Here is a 17,416-nt window from a genome sequence, read left to right on the forward strand (position 1 = left end):
GACATCCTATACTATGCTGTTTATAACTCCGCAGCAACTCCCTTCATCAACATCTATTGTCTTCCTTCAGGATGGAGTCCAATTGCCAAAGACGTTGCACTATTCACATTTGTACAATATTACTCTGCTCTTTTTTCCAGGTATCACTTATATTATTTGAAGGACAGAGCAAAAGTTATAGATAAGGCATACTACACTCCTTTATGGCATACTATATCATGATTTTTATGACATACTGCTATGACTTCTCTATGTACTATGCTACGAATGATATATAACATAGTATGTTATGACTTTTAATTCAATTTAATTGTTTACGTTAATGCTTAGTGCCCTGGTTTCCCTGGTCCGGGCGAGGTGGCTGAAGACCGTGGGCTGCTTATCAGCAGCCATTAATGATATTTGTATATGCTTATAACTATAAATATAAAGTGCTATAAGCAGATTATAATACATTATAAGTATGTTTATAATGTGTTTTATATTGTTATGCAGCATTAATGATATTTATATATGCTAATAACTATATGCAGTGCTATAAACAGATTACAACACATAATACGTATCTTTAGCATATTTAGCAGACACATAGCTACATTCAGCCCACTTTTAAAATGCATTTAAGTGCTGTGTTTACATGTCTCTGTGCATGCATGTGTGTGTGTGTGTGTGTGTGTGTGTGTGTGTGTGTGTGCGTGTGCATGTGCGTGTGCGTGTGTGTGTGCGTGCGTGTGTTTTGTACAGATGAATGTTGGCAGTGATGTTGACAAGTTCTCATTTAACAAACAATGAGGTTCTTTGTTTCTTTTCTTCTCTCTCTCTCTCTCTGTATGTGTGTGTGTGTGTGTGTGTGTGTGTGCGTGCGTGCGTGCGTGTGTGTTTTAGACGACTCTTTCACTGTTTCCAGGAAAATGGATTAGATCGATGTTCTAATGAAGATACGCCGTCAACAGGAAGTCAGTTTGTGGGAACACAAGCTGCAGACACTGTGTGTGTGTGTGTGTGTGTGTGTGTGTGTGTGTGTGTGTGTGTGTGTGTGTGTGTGTGTGTGTGTGTGTGTGTGTGTGTGTGTGTGTGTGTGAGTGTGTGTGTGTGTGTGTGTGTATGTGTGTAATGACCTCACCCAGCAGACATTTGAATCTGGAGGAGTGGACTGATTATAAAAGCAGTGCATTGAGACGAGCAGCAGACAACTGGAGACTCAACAAGACTCACAGACAGAGACACTCACAGACAGACAGACAGACAGACAGGACGGGGGAGAAAGGTGGCAACAGGTGGATGCAGAGGACAGACAGGTGCAGCCATGACGAGCATAAAAATGTCCTTTTTTGAGATGTGGAGGAGCAAAATGGAGAGAGGAGAGCTTCTGAAGAGAGCCAATCAGCTGAGACTTCGTCCTTCACAGCTGTAAGTGTGATTCTCTTTAAATACGCTCTGCTTTAAATACGGTCACATGACCAGAGAACATCCTGCTTTAAATACAGGCAGTGAGAGTGATGGTCACATGACCGGAGAACATGTTGCTTTAAATACAGGCAGTGAAGTGAGAGTGAGAATATGAACTGAGCTTTGAGGTGTGTCTCATGTTTCAATGTGACGAAGGTTACCGTCCTCATCACTTCACACAGTCCGAGAACACTGCTGAGACCAGTCCTCATGAAGTCTCTCAGTAGTACTTGTTTTTGTTTGAGGTCCTCTGCTCTACTCCCCATCTCCACCCAGGAGGCGGTTGCTAGGTGACAGTGGAGTTCGGGCAGCTCTGCAGAAGACCAGGATGGCGTCTCTGCTGCCTCCTGTTGGTACGGAGGTCTTCAGACCTTTGACCCCAGCTTCACTTCAGAAGATTAAACAACATGAAGATAAGGAGATGGAGCTCCAGACGAAGAAGAGGAGCAAAGAGGTACAAAACACACAAATCAATACCCAGGAATCAATACTAATACAATATAATACTAATCAATACTCTGAGGAGAACCATGCAGACTTTGAACCGATTCACGGGGCAGAACTTTAGACCTGCTGCCTGAAGAAGAAACACTTATATAAAAAATGAATACATCATTATGCTTTGATTTAAATATCATTTTAAGTTTAAGAATCTAAATTTATTAGAGCTCAACAACATTAACGGGTAAAACCAAATCCTCCTCTCTGATTGGCTGGCTCTCTGGTTGACAGGTAACAGAGAACAACCAACCCAAACCAGCCAGTGACCTGGAGGCTGGGAAGCCCCTCCCATTCTTCTACGGAAACCCGCCCCCTCAGCTTCTGAACACCCCATTGGAGGAGCTGGATCCCTTCTACCAATCACAGAAGGTCTGTCTCTCTTTAATAGAATCCTCATTAAAAGATGAAAAACATCACGTCTGACCCCTGACCTGTGTGTCTCTGTCTTTGTCTGTCTCTCTGCAGACATTCATTGCGCTCAGTAAAGACAACATAATTCACAGGTTTAATGCTGAGCCGGCTTGTTACCTGCTGAGTCCATTCAGCCCGCTGAGGACCGTCGCCATCAAGATCCTCATGAACTCATATCCTTTGTGACCCTCTATTGAACTCATGTAGTCCATTTGTCTTTTTTTTTTATTAGTAACGTTTTTTTTTGTAGTTTATTGTAATTTTGTGTCAATAGTTTAGTGTCTTTTTTGATAGTTTAGTGTTATTATTAGAAGTTTACTGTAATTCTTTATCGGTAGTTTTGTGTCTTTTTTGGTTGTCTAGTATCATTTTGGAAATTCAGTGTATTTTTTGGTAGTTTGGAGTAATTGTTATAGTTTTGGTAGTTCAGTGTCTAATATATATATATATATTTTTTGGTAGTTTTGTGTCTTTTTTGGTAGTTTTGTGTCTTTTTTGGTAGTTACGTATCTTTTTGGTTGTTTACCATCTTTTTGGTAGTTTTGTGTACTTTTTTATTGGTAGTTTTGTGTCTTTTTTTGACAGTTTAGTGTTATTAAAAGTTTACTCTAATTCTTTATCCGTAGTTTAGTGTCTTATTGGTTGTATAATATCATTTTGGAAATTCAGTGTCGTTAAGTGTAGTGTAGTTTGGAGTAATTTGTATTGGTAGTTTTGGTAGTTCAGTGTCTTTTTTGATAGTTTAGTATCCTTTTTGGTAGTTTTGTATCTTTTTTGGTAGTTTTTGTCTTTTTTGGTAGTTTTGTGTCTTTTTTGTTTATTTGTATCTTTGGTAATTTTGTATCTTTTTTGATAGTTTTGTATCTTTTTTTGGTAGTTTAGTATATTTTTCTGTGTAGTATCATTTTGGAAATTAAGTGTCTTTTTTGGTAGTTTGTAGTAATTTTTATTGTAAAAGGTAAAATATAGTACCTTCACGCCATCTCTATCGTGGTATATTGTGCCTCGTTCAGTGACCATGTTCACAATGCATTGTGAGATACTGAGTCCTCTATTTAGGGTTTACTACTTCTCATTATACATTCAGAACTATGAAATGGTGAACTCACGATACTGTGAGACTGACTTTGGACTAAACTTTTCCTCAATTCATCAAAACTTTATTCAGTTTGTTCATCCTGCTAACGATTCTGACCAACTGTGTGTTCATGACGATGACTGATCCTCCAGCATGGATCAGGATGGTGGCGTGAGTAACACACACACACACACACACACACACACACACACACACACACACACACACACACACACACACACACACACACACACACACACACACACACACACACATTTGGAGGACCAAATAACATCTGAAAATAACAGAACTGATTCACAGCATTAAACTGCTTTAAAGAAGAATAAAGAGTCTGCCTGTCCTCAGTGTCGATCTTTCATTGTTCACAAAGCTGTCATCTGCATATAAAAGGTCACTCAACTTCAGTTTGAACTTTGACCTCTTTGCAAAGTTTAAGTGCTGAATTGAATCTCTGTTCTCAAAGCTACATAATAATGGCTGGGACACAAGTTGAGCTTTGGTATTTGACACGGTCACAGTGTGAGCTGTGATGTTGACTGCAGATGGCAATAGATGATATGAATAATAATGTTCTGGGTACGCTGTGTTGTACCCCTATGATATGATCAGTGACATGAAACACTCTTTGCTGCAGTCACATAGCATCAAAGTAGAAAATACTATTTAAAATGTATGTATATATTTCACTTTATACTTTATAATGATACTGATTCCATCTCAGAAGAAGGCCTTAAGATGTGGTCAAACGCTTCAGGAACAAGTGTTGAGAAGTTTTCTGGTATTGAACATTACCAATGTAAGAACCACACAACCATCTAATCCCTTTATGTATGCTATGCTAAATGCTATATAAGCTTTAACTTTACAATGGGAGTGTTATTTTTGTTACACCTGTGTTCTATTTGAATTGAGTGTATTTGTGCTGTATTTAAATATTTCTGTGTTTTTCCGTCTTTAAACAGACACGTGTTCACAGCCATCTACACGTTTGAAGCCATCATAAAGGTTGTTTCCAGAGGCTTCTGTGTCGGGAAATTCACCTTCCTCAGAGATCCCTGGAACTGGCTGGACGTTATGGTGATCAGCACGGGGTAATAATCAACAATGTTCAACACATTTTAATCACAAACTTTGTAGTCGTCATGTATCTCTTTGTAGTCGTCATGTATCGTCATGTATCTCATGTAGCTGTAGGATAGTTTTCAACAGTTATCCCTCAGCCAGATCTTGTTTTATCCACTAAAACAACACTGATGATGATGATGATGATGATGATGATGATGATGATGATGATGATGATGATGATGATGATGATGATGATGATGTGTTTCAGATTTGTGGCGGGGTTTGTAGACTTTGGCAAAGCTTCTGTGCTGAGGACAGTTCCTCTAGTCCTAAAGATCATCACAGTCAACCGAGGTAAGTGTGTGTGTATTTGTGTGTCTGTGTGTGTGTCTGAATTTGAGTTTAAAACATAAAAAAATGAACAAACATTATCACAGTATTGACGTTATGTCAAAGACAGATATCTACTGAAGTGATGCTAACCAGCATAATATTGTAAAATGTACCTGTAGAGGTAATAGTGAGTCACTGCAGTCTTTAGTTTAACATGAGAGGAGGAAAACGTAGTCAGTCACGTTCAATACAAAGTGACAGAAACAAAGCAAAGATTTGGTTTCGATCCCATTGGACCGCCCCCCCCCCCCCCCTTCCCTAACCGCTAACACGTTGAGGGGGTCTCCAGTATTATTCTGACAGGCAGTTAGAGTTTCAGCAGTTTGGTTGGCTCTTGTGCATTTTTATCCTGCTGTTAGTTCCTAGTTGGTTTTATTAATAACCAATGACTGTATTTAGATGGACTAGAATGATTTAGAGGTGGATTGATGCCCCCTAGTTCTGTGGAGCATGTGGTCTGATGTTACACATTCCTCTTTTAAAGGCTGTTTTCATGAATCATGATGTAATGAGTCAGTCTTTCGCCCCACCCCCCTCTCAGGTCTGAAGACCACAGTCGGGGCTCTCGTCCGATCACTGAAGGGACTCTCTAGCGTCCTCGTTCTGATGGTGCCCGTCATCAGCATCTTGGCTCTGACTGGTCTGCTGCTCTTCATGGGAGAACTGAAGCACAAATGTGTCCTCTGGCCTAATCCTCATATCACTTTCCACGATAATATCACTTTCCACGATAATATCACTTTCCACGATAATATCACTTTCCAGGATAATATCACTTTCCACGATATCACTACAGACCCTGGTATGATGAAGATGATGATGATATTTAGATATACAGTGTTTGTCTGATCCCTGTACTTCAGCTGTTGCCCTTCGTCTCTCTGGCAGTGAACTACTACTTCCTGCCCAGTCAGCGCGACGCTCTGGTGTGTGGAAACGCCTCTGATTCTGGGTTTGTTCACAACACAGACACTTAATAACAATGAGACCTGATGATGATGATGATGATGATGAAGGTGATGATGAAGATGATGATGAAGGTAACGATGTGTTCAGTCGCTGTCCGGAGGGCTTTAGCTGTCTGAAGGCGGGAAACAACCCAAACTACGGCTACACCAGCTTTGACTCGTTTGGATGGTCTCTGATGTCTGTGGTCAGACTGCTGAGCAAAGACTACCTCGAGAGCCTGCTGCAGTTGGTCCGTAACCCTAAAGTTCAAAGTGTAATAACAACAAAAACAGGGTCTCTCTCTCTCTCACCTGTCTGTCTCTCACCTGTCTGTCTGCAGACGTTACAAGCATCAGGTAAAGCCTACCTGACCACCTTCGTGCTCGTCTTCTTCCCCGGCTGCTTCTTCCTCCTCAGCCTCGCTGTGGCGGTCGTTGCCACGGCGACCAGTCAGCGGGAGGAAGCCGACGTCGCCGAGCTCAAACGGAGAGAAGAAGAGTTCGGTCACATCCTGGAAGCGATAAAGAGGAGAGAAGAAGAGGAGGTGAGATCTGTTCAGTTCTCGCACCTTGTTCATGTAAATAAAGCTTTTATTAAAATGTGTTGTTGTTACAGCAGGAAGCCTGCAGGGCGGCGCTCTCACCGGAGTCTGCTGGTGAAAACACAGAGAGCATGGAAGGTACACACACACACACACACACACATACACACGTCAGTAAATATGCCTCTCACAAATATCCCATTGGCTTTTTTTTTTTAAGGGAACCAGAATAATGTTGACTTCCTGTTGGCCTCAGAGATCCACTATGTTGTGTTTCAGAGAACCAGAGGTCGTGTTCTTCGTGCTGGTTTGTCTTCGCCAACTTCCTCCTGAAATGGAACTGTTGTGGCTGTTGGCGGTGGCTCAAACAGCGGCTCTACATCTTCATCACAAGCCCGTTCTTCGACCTCGGGGTCATCATCTGCCTCATCATCAACATCGTCTTCATGTGTGTGGAGCATTATCCAATGACGGAGCGCTTCGAAAGGACGCTGAGTGAAGCACATCTGGTCAGTTCTAGTAAAGTTTGAAACTTTGAAATGGAAATGAAACAAGTTAAAAGTTACACTGATTCTCTTATCAGCAATTATAAAGCATAACCCACCCCCCTTATTTTCTATATAGCACCAGATCACAACAGAAGTCATTTAAGGTTCCCTTTCGTATAGAACAGGTCTACAACTTGTTCTTTTATTAAACAAACTAAGTAGCCTTATGTGATTTATCTTATTTACAGATGTAAATCATTAGATTAGATCATTAGAATCAGTTGACATTGTCAAAAGAGCCTTTAAATAAACATTAATAATACAGAATCACATTGAACAGCAACAACAAAACGTGGAGGAGAAAAAGGGAACGAAGCACCAAGAGACCTATTAAAGAATCAGACAATGAGAATAAAGGCCTGACTTTACACCATGATGAAGACTGATCGAGCCAAACACGTTGACCTCTGACGCCCGACCTCTCACCTCTGACCCCTGACCTCTCGCAGGTCTTCACAATGATCTTCATAGCTGAGATGTTCCTCAAAGTCGTGGCCATGGACCCGTACGGATACTTCCAGGTCAGACTTCCTGTTTATTGCCAGCTCAGTGTTGATGAGTGACAGATGTTACCATGGTAACGTGTCTGTTGCCATCGTTACAGGTTAGCTGGAACATCTTTGACAGCATCATCGTCTTCGTCAGCCTGGTGGAGCTGTTTGTCCATGACAGTCTTCGCTGGTTATTAGTTAGTGGTCAGTGGTTATTAGTGGTCAGTGTGACATCATCATCATCACCACATCAAAATTAACAAATACTTTTATTAAGTACTTTAAATATAACAATATAAATAATATTACTGTTCTCCTGTACAGATGAGAGTGTTCAGGCTGGCCAGGTGGTGGCCGTCCTTCCACATGTTGATAAAGATCATCTGGACCTCGTTGAGGGCTCTGAGCAACCTGACTCTCCTTCTGCTCATCACGGTCTTCATCTTCAGCGTGGTCGGCATGCAGATGTTCCAGCAGGACTACGAAGACCACGTCTGTCTCATCTCAGTGGACTGCCATCTTCCTCGTTGGCATTTTACTGACTTCTTCCACTCGTTCCTCGTCGTCACCAGGGTCCTGTTTGGAGAGTGGATTGAGATCACCTGGGACTGCATGGAGGTCTCGGATATGACCACGTGTCTGATCTTCTTCTCGATGTTCCTCGTCATCGGAAACCTGCTGGTGAGTCTCGGCAGGTTGACCTATTTGGACCTGAGCCTGGATCCTGTATCTCACTAATCCTCCGGTCCAGCAGGTCAGCTGTAGCTCGAACAGATCCATGTGTGAGGACAAAGGTTCCGGGTTTTGGTCTTTCTAGAAGATCGGCCCAAATATCATGAAAGATCTCAGTTTAGGTTGAGTACACAGTGTTACAGGTACAGGTCCTGAATCTCATTCCTGGCCTTATTGCAGGTCCTGTATCTGTGCCTGAATGTGTCTCCACCCTTGTTGAAGGTCCTGAATTTGTTCTTGAGTCTCTTTATTTTGTTCCTAACTTTGTTCCCAGACTTGTTTCAGGTGTTGAATCGGTTCCTGGCCTTGTTTTAGGTCCAGAATCCACTCTTGAATCTGTTTGCTGCTCTTGTTTAAGGTCCTGAATCCAGATCCCCAGTCTGTTGCTAACCTCGTTGCAGGATCTGAATATGTTCCTGGCGTTGCCTTAGGTCCTGAATCTATGTCTTACTTTGTTCTTGGTCTTGTTGCAGGTCCTGATTTTGTTTGCTCGCCTTGTTGTAGGTCCTTAAACTGTTCCGGGCCTTTGGAGTTTCATGTCCTGATTCTGTTCCTGGTCTGGTTTCAGGTCCTGAATCTGTTCCTGACCTTGCTGCTGAGCTCGTTCAGCACTGTTTATCTGCTGGATCCAGAAGAAGAAGAACAAAGCACCCTGCAGATCACTATCAGGCGGATCAAGAGGGCTTTGGGGACTTTACTGGGAAAGAACATACACCACCCAGGTAGGACCAGACCTGGACCTGGAGCAAACTATTTATAAATGGACTTTTCTGTTGTTGATAATATTGATTTGCTTTTGTTTGGTTGTGATATTTTGTTTTTGTTATTTTCTGTATTTTGAATGTTTTTAGAGTTTAGGATCTGTTTCTTTTATCTTGAGATGAAACCTTCTTAATAAGTGGAGAAAGTTTTTAATAGTTCTCAAATATTGTTCACTATAAATCTCTCTGATGACTGAATGAATTTTGTGTAATTTACTTTATTTTAGAGGTAGACAACAAGGAAGTCACCAGGAAGAAGTATCTGGACTTTACCTCTGTGGCCTCAAACCAGTGCTGGGACCTCAACGGTGACCACGGCTCCCAGAGGGTCCCCACCGCCGAGGCCGAGAAAACCTCTGAAGAGGAAGAAGAAAAAGAGAAAAAAGTAAACTGTTTTCAGCGATATTTAACTTCATAATATAGACAGTTCACAATCAGTGACTAACACATTAATCAAGAGAAGAGAAGCGGATTAAATAAACAAGATGCTAACCCGGCAGGTCTTAGTCCCATTAGTGACGCTGACCCAGCAGGTTTTAGTCCCCTTAGTGATGCTGAACCAGCAGGTTTTAGTCCCCTTAGTGATGCTGACCCTGGACTTCTCCAGGACTCTTTGACTGAAACATCTCTACAACCACTGGATGGGTTGTGATGAAGCCTTCATCTTTCATGTTCCCCTCAAGATGAATCATAATAACTTTGTTGATCCTCAGACTGCTGTTTCATGAATAAACGTCATGTGTTCAATGTGTTTGTTCAGAGAAATCCTGAAGTCCAGCAGCACAAAGACCCTGAGGACCAGAATGGAGACCCTGAGGACTGCTGCAGCGACAGTATGAGTATTTCTGTAAAAGTGATGAAGAGCAGGAGTCAGTGTGAATAACAGCCCTGATAAGTAAGTATGTGTGTGTGTGTGTGTGTGTGTGTGTGTGTGTGTGTGTGTGTGTGTGTGTGTGTTCAGTGTGTTACCGTTGCTGTCCATTCCTGGACGTAGACACGTCCCATGGCCGATGGAGAGTCTGGTCTAACTTCAGAAGAGCCTGTTTCTCTATTGTGCAGCACAAATGCTTTGATATCATCATCTTCTTCATCATCCTGCTGAGCAGTGTAGCTCTGGTAAATATATATAATATGATATATTATTATTATAATATCATGCACTAACATCAGTGTGTTTGTGAACAGGTGTTTGAGGACATTACACACCTGGTCCGGTACTAACGTCAGTGTGTTTGTGAACAGGCGTTTGAGGACATTCACCTGCAGCACCATCAGGTGTTGAAGACGGTTTTGGTCACGGCGGATCAGGTGTTCACCTGCCTTTTCCTCATGGAGATGATTCTCAAGTGTATCGCCGTCGGACTCAAGAAATACTTCAGCGACGCCTGGAACTGGATTGACTTCCTCATTTTACAGGTGAGAAGAGATCCATAACCCTGATTATTGGTAAAATAATAATGAGTATAAAGTGTAACGTAAACTGGATTGTTTCTACTAGTTACTATTGGTTAATCTGGTCCCAGTATTGTTTTTAATAGTTATTATTGATTAATCTGGATGGACCCAGTGTGGTTTCTACTAGTTATTATTGGTTAAACTGGTCCCAGTATTGATGTTAACACTGTGTTGTCTCTTCCAGGTGTTCCTGGTGTCTATAGCTGCCAACACATTTGGATTCTCTGAACTGGGAGCCTTTCAGTTTTTGAGGACTTTGAGAGCTTTGGGGCTTCTGAGGGCCATTTCTCGCATCCAGGGCCTGAGGGTGAGACCGCACTTCAAAGAAAGACATATGGACAGACAGTGTAAACACAGACAGACAGGCAGCAAGTCTCAGACAGTCAGATAATATGACCCGTCTCCCTCTCCTCCCGTCTGTGTGCAGGTGGTGGTGCAGGCTCTGGTCCGGACTGTCCCGTCCATGTTGGACTTCTTGCTGGTGGCTCTGGTATTCTGGATGGTCTTCAGCATCCTGGGAGTGAATCTGTTTGCTGGAAAGTTTTATTACTGTTATAATGAGACGGCAGAGGAAATCTTTTCACCTGAGGTTGTGAACAACAAAACGGAGTGTTTCTATCTGATGGAGAACTTCGCTGAGGTCCACTGGAAGAACACACACTTAAACTACGACAACGTGTTGAACGGTTACCTGACGCTGCTGCACCTGGTCAGTCTGAACACTCGTAGTCTGAACACTCGTAGTCTGAACCCTCGTAGTCTGAACACTCGTAGTCTGAACACTCGTAGTCTGAACCCTTGTAGTCTGAACACTTGGTCTGAACACTTGGTCTGAACACTCGTAGTCTGAACACTTGGTCTGAACACTTGGTCTGAACACTCGTAGTCTGAACACTTGGTCTGAACACTTGGTCTGAACCCTCAGTCTGAACCCTCGAGCTATGGAACAATATTTAAATAAAGTAAATAATGAAGTATTTATTGTAGGTGGCTCGTCAAACTCCCTTCTAACCTTGTGATGGGTGTTTCTCCAGCATCAACAAAACCGTTTGAATTACAGACAAAAACTCCCAAAACGTTTGTGTGTCGAACAAATAAATTTAATGATTCACTTCACTGTTTCATATTTATCCACAAAGATGAGGATCATGTAGATATAGTTTATAGAAATATATATGTATAATTTAGTTCAGCTGTACCTGACACATTAGCCTGAGTTTACATTAGAAACAAACTTCATCCAGTGTTTTCATGGAGGACTCGTGTGTTTCTCTGTCAGGCGCTCTCAGTCGACTGTGTGGACGTCATGTACGCAGCTGTGGACGCCACATGGGTCAGTATTATTTTACTGTAAATAGTTATGGTTATGGTTATAGTTATGGTTTTGGGAAGTCTGCAGGAAATTTATGCAATGTTACGTCTTCTAAAGTGATGGAAATACAACTGTGTGTGTGTGTGTGTGTGTGTGTGTGTGTGTGTGTGTGTGTGTGTGTGTGAATTTAGGTGGAGTCACAGCCCGTCTATGAGTCCAACACCTACATGTACCTGTACTTCATCGGTTTCATCATCAGCTCCTTCTTCACTTTCAACTACTTCATCAGAGTCATCATCGACAACCTGCAAAGACAAAAGATACGTCTTTATATTGAGAGACAGACAGACTGACAGACTGATTGTCTTTACATTTGTGTTTATGTTTATCTTAACTTTTGTCTTTACTTTTGTCTTGATATTGGTGTTCACGTATGTCTTTACTTTTGTCTTTACTCTGCAGGAAAACAGATTTTTATGACAAAGCAACAGCAGAAATATTGCCAGTCTGTTAAGAAACGTATGATGGAACCTCAGAAACCTGTTCCACGACCTGAGGTGGGTTTATTTACATTCAGTCTCACGGTATATATATTATTCTTAATATTCTTAATATACAGTTAATACAGGTTAGAGTTCAGGTTAGACCAGGGTCCACATTCATTCAGCAGCTCCGAGGAGGAAAACAGTCCCTTAACAGTGTTAGCTGCAGGGTCTGCAGTTACTGGGGCCTGTAAACACCTGATCCAGGTTTTTGTGTAATTAGTCAGTAAAACAAGAAGCATGATGGGAAATGATGCGATGATGGTCAACACGCTGAAATAAAGTAATCGTGAAGTCAGTAATGCAGATCATAAATCATATTGTTGCTGTTGTTTTTATCATCAGTGATAAGATGCAGAAGATACTAAAGTGTCTTCGCTCTCAGCTGTCAGAGTAACCTGATGAGGATGAAGAGGATTGTGATCTCAGAATTCATTCATAATAAACTGAATAAACTATAAATAAATTCATAATAAACTGTAAATAAATTCATAATAAACTGTAAATAAATTCATAACAAACTGTAAATAAATTCATAATAAACTGTGAATAAATTCATAATAGGCTTTCACTGGTTTCTATGTGTCGTATGTCCCTTTGACATCGTCTGCTTATTTCCTCATGTAGAATGGCCTCCAGGCTCGGCTCTTTGACCTGGTGACTAAACGGTCTTTTCAAGTCTTGGTGGTGGTGGTGATCTGCCTGAACATGTTGATCCTGATGGTGGAGACAGACGAGCAGAGCGAAGAGACGCAATACATTCTGTACTGGCTCCTCTTTGTCGTCGTCATCCTCTACTTCACAGAGTTCATTGTGAAGATCATCGCGCTCAGACAGCACTACTTCACCGACATCTACAACATCTTGGACTTCCTGGTGGTCACCGTCTCCATCCTAGGTGAGTCTGTCGTTGTTTTGGATTCATTTAGAAGCATCACATGTAGAATTAAAGAGAATTCTTTTGTTTTGTTCAGGCAACATTTTAAATGTATTTCATTGTTTTTTATCCCACAACGATGACCACTTCCTGTTCCACTGTTAGAAACTTAAAGACCCTGAAGGAAAATCTTTTAACTCCTCACCTGGCTGTGAAGACGTACAGATGTAGCCCGCCAAAGTCACCGTCACTGCTTCACATGTCGGCCTGTAATAAATAGTGAAACGTGATCTCACTCCCATCTGTTGTATGTCTCACTCCAAACAGTGTAGGTCTCACTCCCAACTGTTGTAGGTCTCACTCCAAACTGTTGTAGGTCTCACTCTAACGGTTTTAGGTCTCACTCTTAACCCTCCCAAATGTTGTAGGTCTCACTCCCAACTAAATAAGTGTCCCTCTGCGTCTGATACCGACACACCGCGCATTCAACTAACTCCAACATAAACCAACCAAAATCATTATTAGTTGCTCAGTGCAACTGATGTAGTATAAAGAGGTCAATAATGATTGATTGATTGATTGATTGATCGATTGATTTTTTGTTTTATTTCAGGAGTGTAGTTACAGCATGAGTATTGTTAGAATATCAATATTGCCTCAATTGTTTTGATTTTTTTGAAGATGTGTCGGATTATGAACTTTAAGGGACTTGAAAATTGCTTTTGTAGATGTGTGTCTTTAATTTTATTATTGTTTTTTGTAAATATTTTTGGGGAATTTATGATTGTTTAATAACTCAAACTCTCTCTCTGTCTCTCTTCAGGCATTTTTTTTAATGACCTCATGGATAAATATTTTGTGTCGCCTTCTATGTTCATGGTGCTGCGAGTGGTGCATATCTTTCGTATCCTCTACTGGGCCAAGGGGATCCGGAAACTGCTTAATGCCTTCATGATGTCACTTCCTGCCCTCTTCAACATGTGCCTCCTCCTCTTCATCATCATGTTCACATCCTCCATCTTCTGCATGTTTAACTTTGCCTATGTGAAGAAGGAGTTTGAGTTCAACGACATGTTTAACTTTGAGACGTTTGGGAACAGCATGATCTGTTTGATACTGATGACTACTTCAGGTTCATGGGGCGGTTTTCTGATTCCCATCATGAACACTGAGCCGGAATGCGATCCCCACATGGAGAACCCAGGATCCACGATCAGGGGGAACTGTGGAAGCCCGGCAGTCGCCATCGTCTTCATGGTCACCTACGTCTGCCTGACCTTCCTGCTGGTGGTCCACCTGTACATCATCGTCATCCTGGAGACCTTCAAGTCTGAGGACGCAGAGCCGCTGAGTGACGACGACTTCCAGATGTTTTATAAAACCTGGAAGAAGTTTGACCCAGAAGCCTCGCAGTTCATTCAGTACAGGTGAGTCCTTCTCCTCAAAGTACAGGTGAGTCCTTCTCCCTAAGGTACAGGTGAGTCCTTCACCCTACGGTACAGGTGAGTCCTTCTCCCTATGGTACAGGTGAGTCCTTCTCCTCAAAGTACAGGTGAGTCCTTCTCCCTCAAGTACAGGTGAGTCCTCCCTACAGGATGGGTGTTACTCTTAACAAGTTTTCGTGGTCTGTCGTGGACTCTCATGGTCTCTCCTGTGTTCCACAGTGAGCTGTCAGATTTCTGCGATGCTCTGCAGGATCCTCTGAGGATTCCTAAACCAAACCCCATCAAGCTGACTCACACGGACCTGCCTCTACTTCCTGAAGACAGAATCCACTGCTCGGACGTGCTTCAAGCACTCGCCACACAGGTGACGTTATCTTTATTTTTTATTAACATTATTATTATTATTGTTGTCATTATTGTTATGATCATTATTATTATTATTATCATTGTTATTATTATATTCCATATATGTGCAGGTGTTGGGTGACTCAGGAAAGATGAACTCTCTCAAAGCGAGAATGGAGGAAAAGTTCATGGCTGACCCGTCCAAGGTTTTACACTATTCTATTCTTATTCTACTCTACAACATTTTACGCCTTTTTATTATATTTTATCTAAAGCCAGCAATGTTTGACCAAAACAGAAACCTCTGGTGCTGAGAACTTTAGCCAAAGACAAAAACTGCAGTTCTTCAAATGTCCACTTGAGGATCAAAAAACAAGTCAATCACCATGACCTATATGTTAAAATGCCCAACTTTACAGCAGAAGCAGCATTCGTCCGTCCATGGAAACAATCGATATGTTTATCGAAGCTCCTATTGGGTCAAGTGAGGTGTCAATCGAAAGGTCAGAGTGCAGCCGCCATTTTTAGACCCAGATACCGTGTTTACATGCTAACTGGAGTTACAACGGACGAGTGTTAACAGAAAGTAAAAAAACAAACCTCCCAATGTCTAACTAACAGCTAACAGCTAACTGAACAACCAGTACACAGTCTGCTGAGTACGTCGCTGCTACGCGTCAGACAGCTTAGTGAGTTTTATTTAGTTTGATGACGTGTCTTGTATGACAACTTCGACCCAATTGCTTGCATTCGTCGCTGCTAGTTCTGAGTTTTAAGGAAATGTGTAATTAGTGTCTCGGAGTTAGCCAATGGTGGATCGTATTCAACCGATCCCATTAACAGCTGTGGTCGTTGCAGATCTGAACTCTACTGAGAGCGCCTATCTAGTCTGGAAGGAAGTTGGTTTGTTGAAGTTTGATTTTATTTTACCTTCAGTTCTGAATTATTTTATTAGGTGAAAGGAGGCGATTGGTCAAAACATGCAAACATTAACTGATGACAACTGGCGGTCAGTTAATGGTTCATTCTTGTAGATGCGAGTTATATGTATATAATATATATATATATAAGATAAAATATGTTTTATTGTCACAGTGGTACACCAAACACCAGACCTATCAGAAGATTGATTATTGTTGCCTACAGATGTCGTGTGAACCAATCAGCAGTAGCCTGCCGGGGAAACAGGAAGACGTGGCGGCAACAGCGATCCAGAGAGCAGAAAAGAACCACGACGAAGAGACGGCCGTCGAGTCTGTGGATGTTTCAGCTTTACTGTGAGTTCTGCTCCGCCCTTTAATGCCCCCGACTTCCTGCCAGATGAGAACCTAAAGGACTCAATCATCACCTGTGGACTTTACTCTCACATCAGAGACACAAATTAAAGTTTGCTAAATCGATTCTGAGCTTTTCCTCTGGCTTTGAAAACATTCTTCCTGCGAATTTACTTCCTCACAGAGCTCAGTCTTTGTTGATATTAAACTTCATATAACTACTAATCCCGGTTATGATTACCATTCATATAACACTGACTGCGATTGTAGGCTATTCGTCTATTTCATAATCGTAATTTTGTCTTGTATCGGATAAGATCCAGATCTATGTCTTTGATTACAGACTATTATATATATAACATTAACACATAATCATTTGCATTGTATAGACGTTTAAAAAAGTATTATAAAGGTAACAGCATTAAAAAAAGTAACATTAACATAAAAAAGTAAAGTTTGTATTAAAGTAATATAGTGTTGAACCCTTCAACATATATACAACCAAAAATATGAGTCCAACTGATCAATTGATTATTAACCACATGCTCCTTTAATATGTTTACTTTAACCAAGACATCCTTCTACTGTCATAGTATCATATTTGTAGAACTGTTGTACTTTATTATATATCTTTACTTTGTTATAAAGTTCTACTTAATTATATATAATTTATACTATATTTTATCATTTTTATCATATTTTACAGTTTTATTTTTTGTATTCATTTTTACTTCATTATAGTCTATATTTTGTACGGAGTTTTGTTGTGCAGCGTTATTTTGCTGTTGATGCTATCTCTCTTTTACACGTGTAAAACTAAATAAATACAGCTGAAAACATTTCACCTTGTTCAATATTCATTTTAACTGGTGGCTGTCACAAATAAATTATAAGCCCCCACAGTGGCTCTCTGTATCAGCCCTGATGAACAGCAGCCGGAGGCAGGAAGACATTTTAACAGGTGAGGGATACAACATGGAGGTTACTGCTTGGGTAGGACTCAGGTGAGACTCAGGTAAGACTTATGTAAGACTCAGGTAAGACTCAGGTAAGACGTTTCCTTTTTTTTTGCTAGCAAAAGAGATCCCCTCGCCAGTCTTTCCATGAAAACGACATATTACATATTAATACTTATGATATATAACATCTAACATTTACAAAATCACCAGTAAGAGTTACCTTGTGTAGAATTGTGTAGAAAAGTCGTATTTTTTCCGGCAAAAAAAC

General features: G+C 41.2%; 1 protein-coding gene across 2 annotated transcripts; it reads left to right on the forward strand.

Moving 5' to 3' along the window:
* Nucleotides 1-1,208: 1,208 nt before the first annotated feature.
* Nucleotides 1,209-17,022, forward strand: LOC306709562 (sodium channel protein type 4 subunit alpha B-like). Of its 2 annotated transcripts, none has more exons than XM_079177746.1 (31): nucleotides 1,209-1,410; nucleotides 1,726-1,903; nucleotides 2,182-2,319; nucleotides 2,416-2,533; nucleotides 3,520-3,610; nucleotides 4,423-4,551; nucleotides 4,794-4,879; nucleotides 5,460-5,720; nucleotides 5,807-5,870; nucleotides 5,975-6,116; nucleotides 6,207-6,410; nucleotides 6,482-6,545; nucleotides 6,687-6,916; nucleotides 7,405-7,476; nucleotides 7,560-7,667; nucleotides 7,771-8,127; nucleotides 8,747-8,900; nucleotides 9,167-9,324; nucleotides 9,700-9,772; nucleotides 9,901-10,055; nucleotides 10,182-10,355; nucleotides 10,579-10,701; nucleotides 10,822-11,103; nucleotides 11,674-11,727; nucleotides 11,898-12,026; nucleotides 12,162-12,263; nucleotides 12,876-13,146; nucleotides 13,949-14,552; nucleotides 14,790-14,934; nucleotides 15,047-15,121; nucleotides 16,062-17,022. In XM_079177746.1, the coding sequence occupies exons 1-31, from the start codon at nucleotides 1,307-1,309 to the stop codon at nucleotides 16,194-16,196; spliced, it is 4,980 nt and encodes a 1,659-aa protein (XP_079033872.1). In that variant the 5' UTR covers nucleotides 1,209-1,306; the 3' UTR covers nucleotides 16,197-17,022. The 2 variants fall into 2 exon arrangements, with proteins under 2 accessions (XP_079033872.1, XP_079033873.1); XM_079177747.1 differs by having other exon boundaries at nucleotides 6,485-6,545.
* Nucleotides 17,023-17,416: the final 394 nt, after the last annotated feature.

This window comes from Pholis gunnellus (genome assembly GCF_910591455.1).
Source record: "Pholis gunnellus genome assembly, chromosome: 17".
Lineage (NCBI taxonomy): Eukaryota > Metazoa > Chordata > Actinopteri > Perciformes > Pholidae > Pholis > Pholis gunnellus.

Excerpts from the sequence above, each read along its gene's own strand:
- LOC306709562 (XM_079177746.1), top strand. The coding sequence starts at position 1,307 with ATGACGAGCATAAAAATGTCCTTTTTTGAGATGTGGAGGAGCAAAATG. Across the intron at positions 4,880-5,459 it reads GATCATCACAGTCAACCGAG|GTCTGAAGACCACAGTCGGG; the intron begins GTAAGTGTGTGT and ends CCCCCCTCTCAG. Across the intron at positions 9,325-9,699 it reads AAGAAGAAAAAGAGAAAAAA|AGAAATCCTGAAGTCCAGCA; the intron begins GTAAACTGTTTT and ends GTGTTTGTTCAG.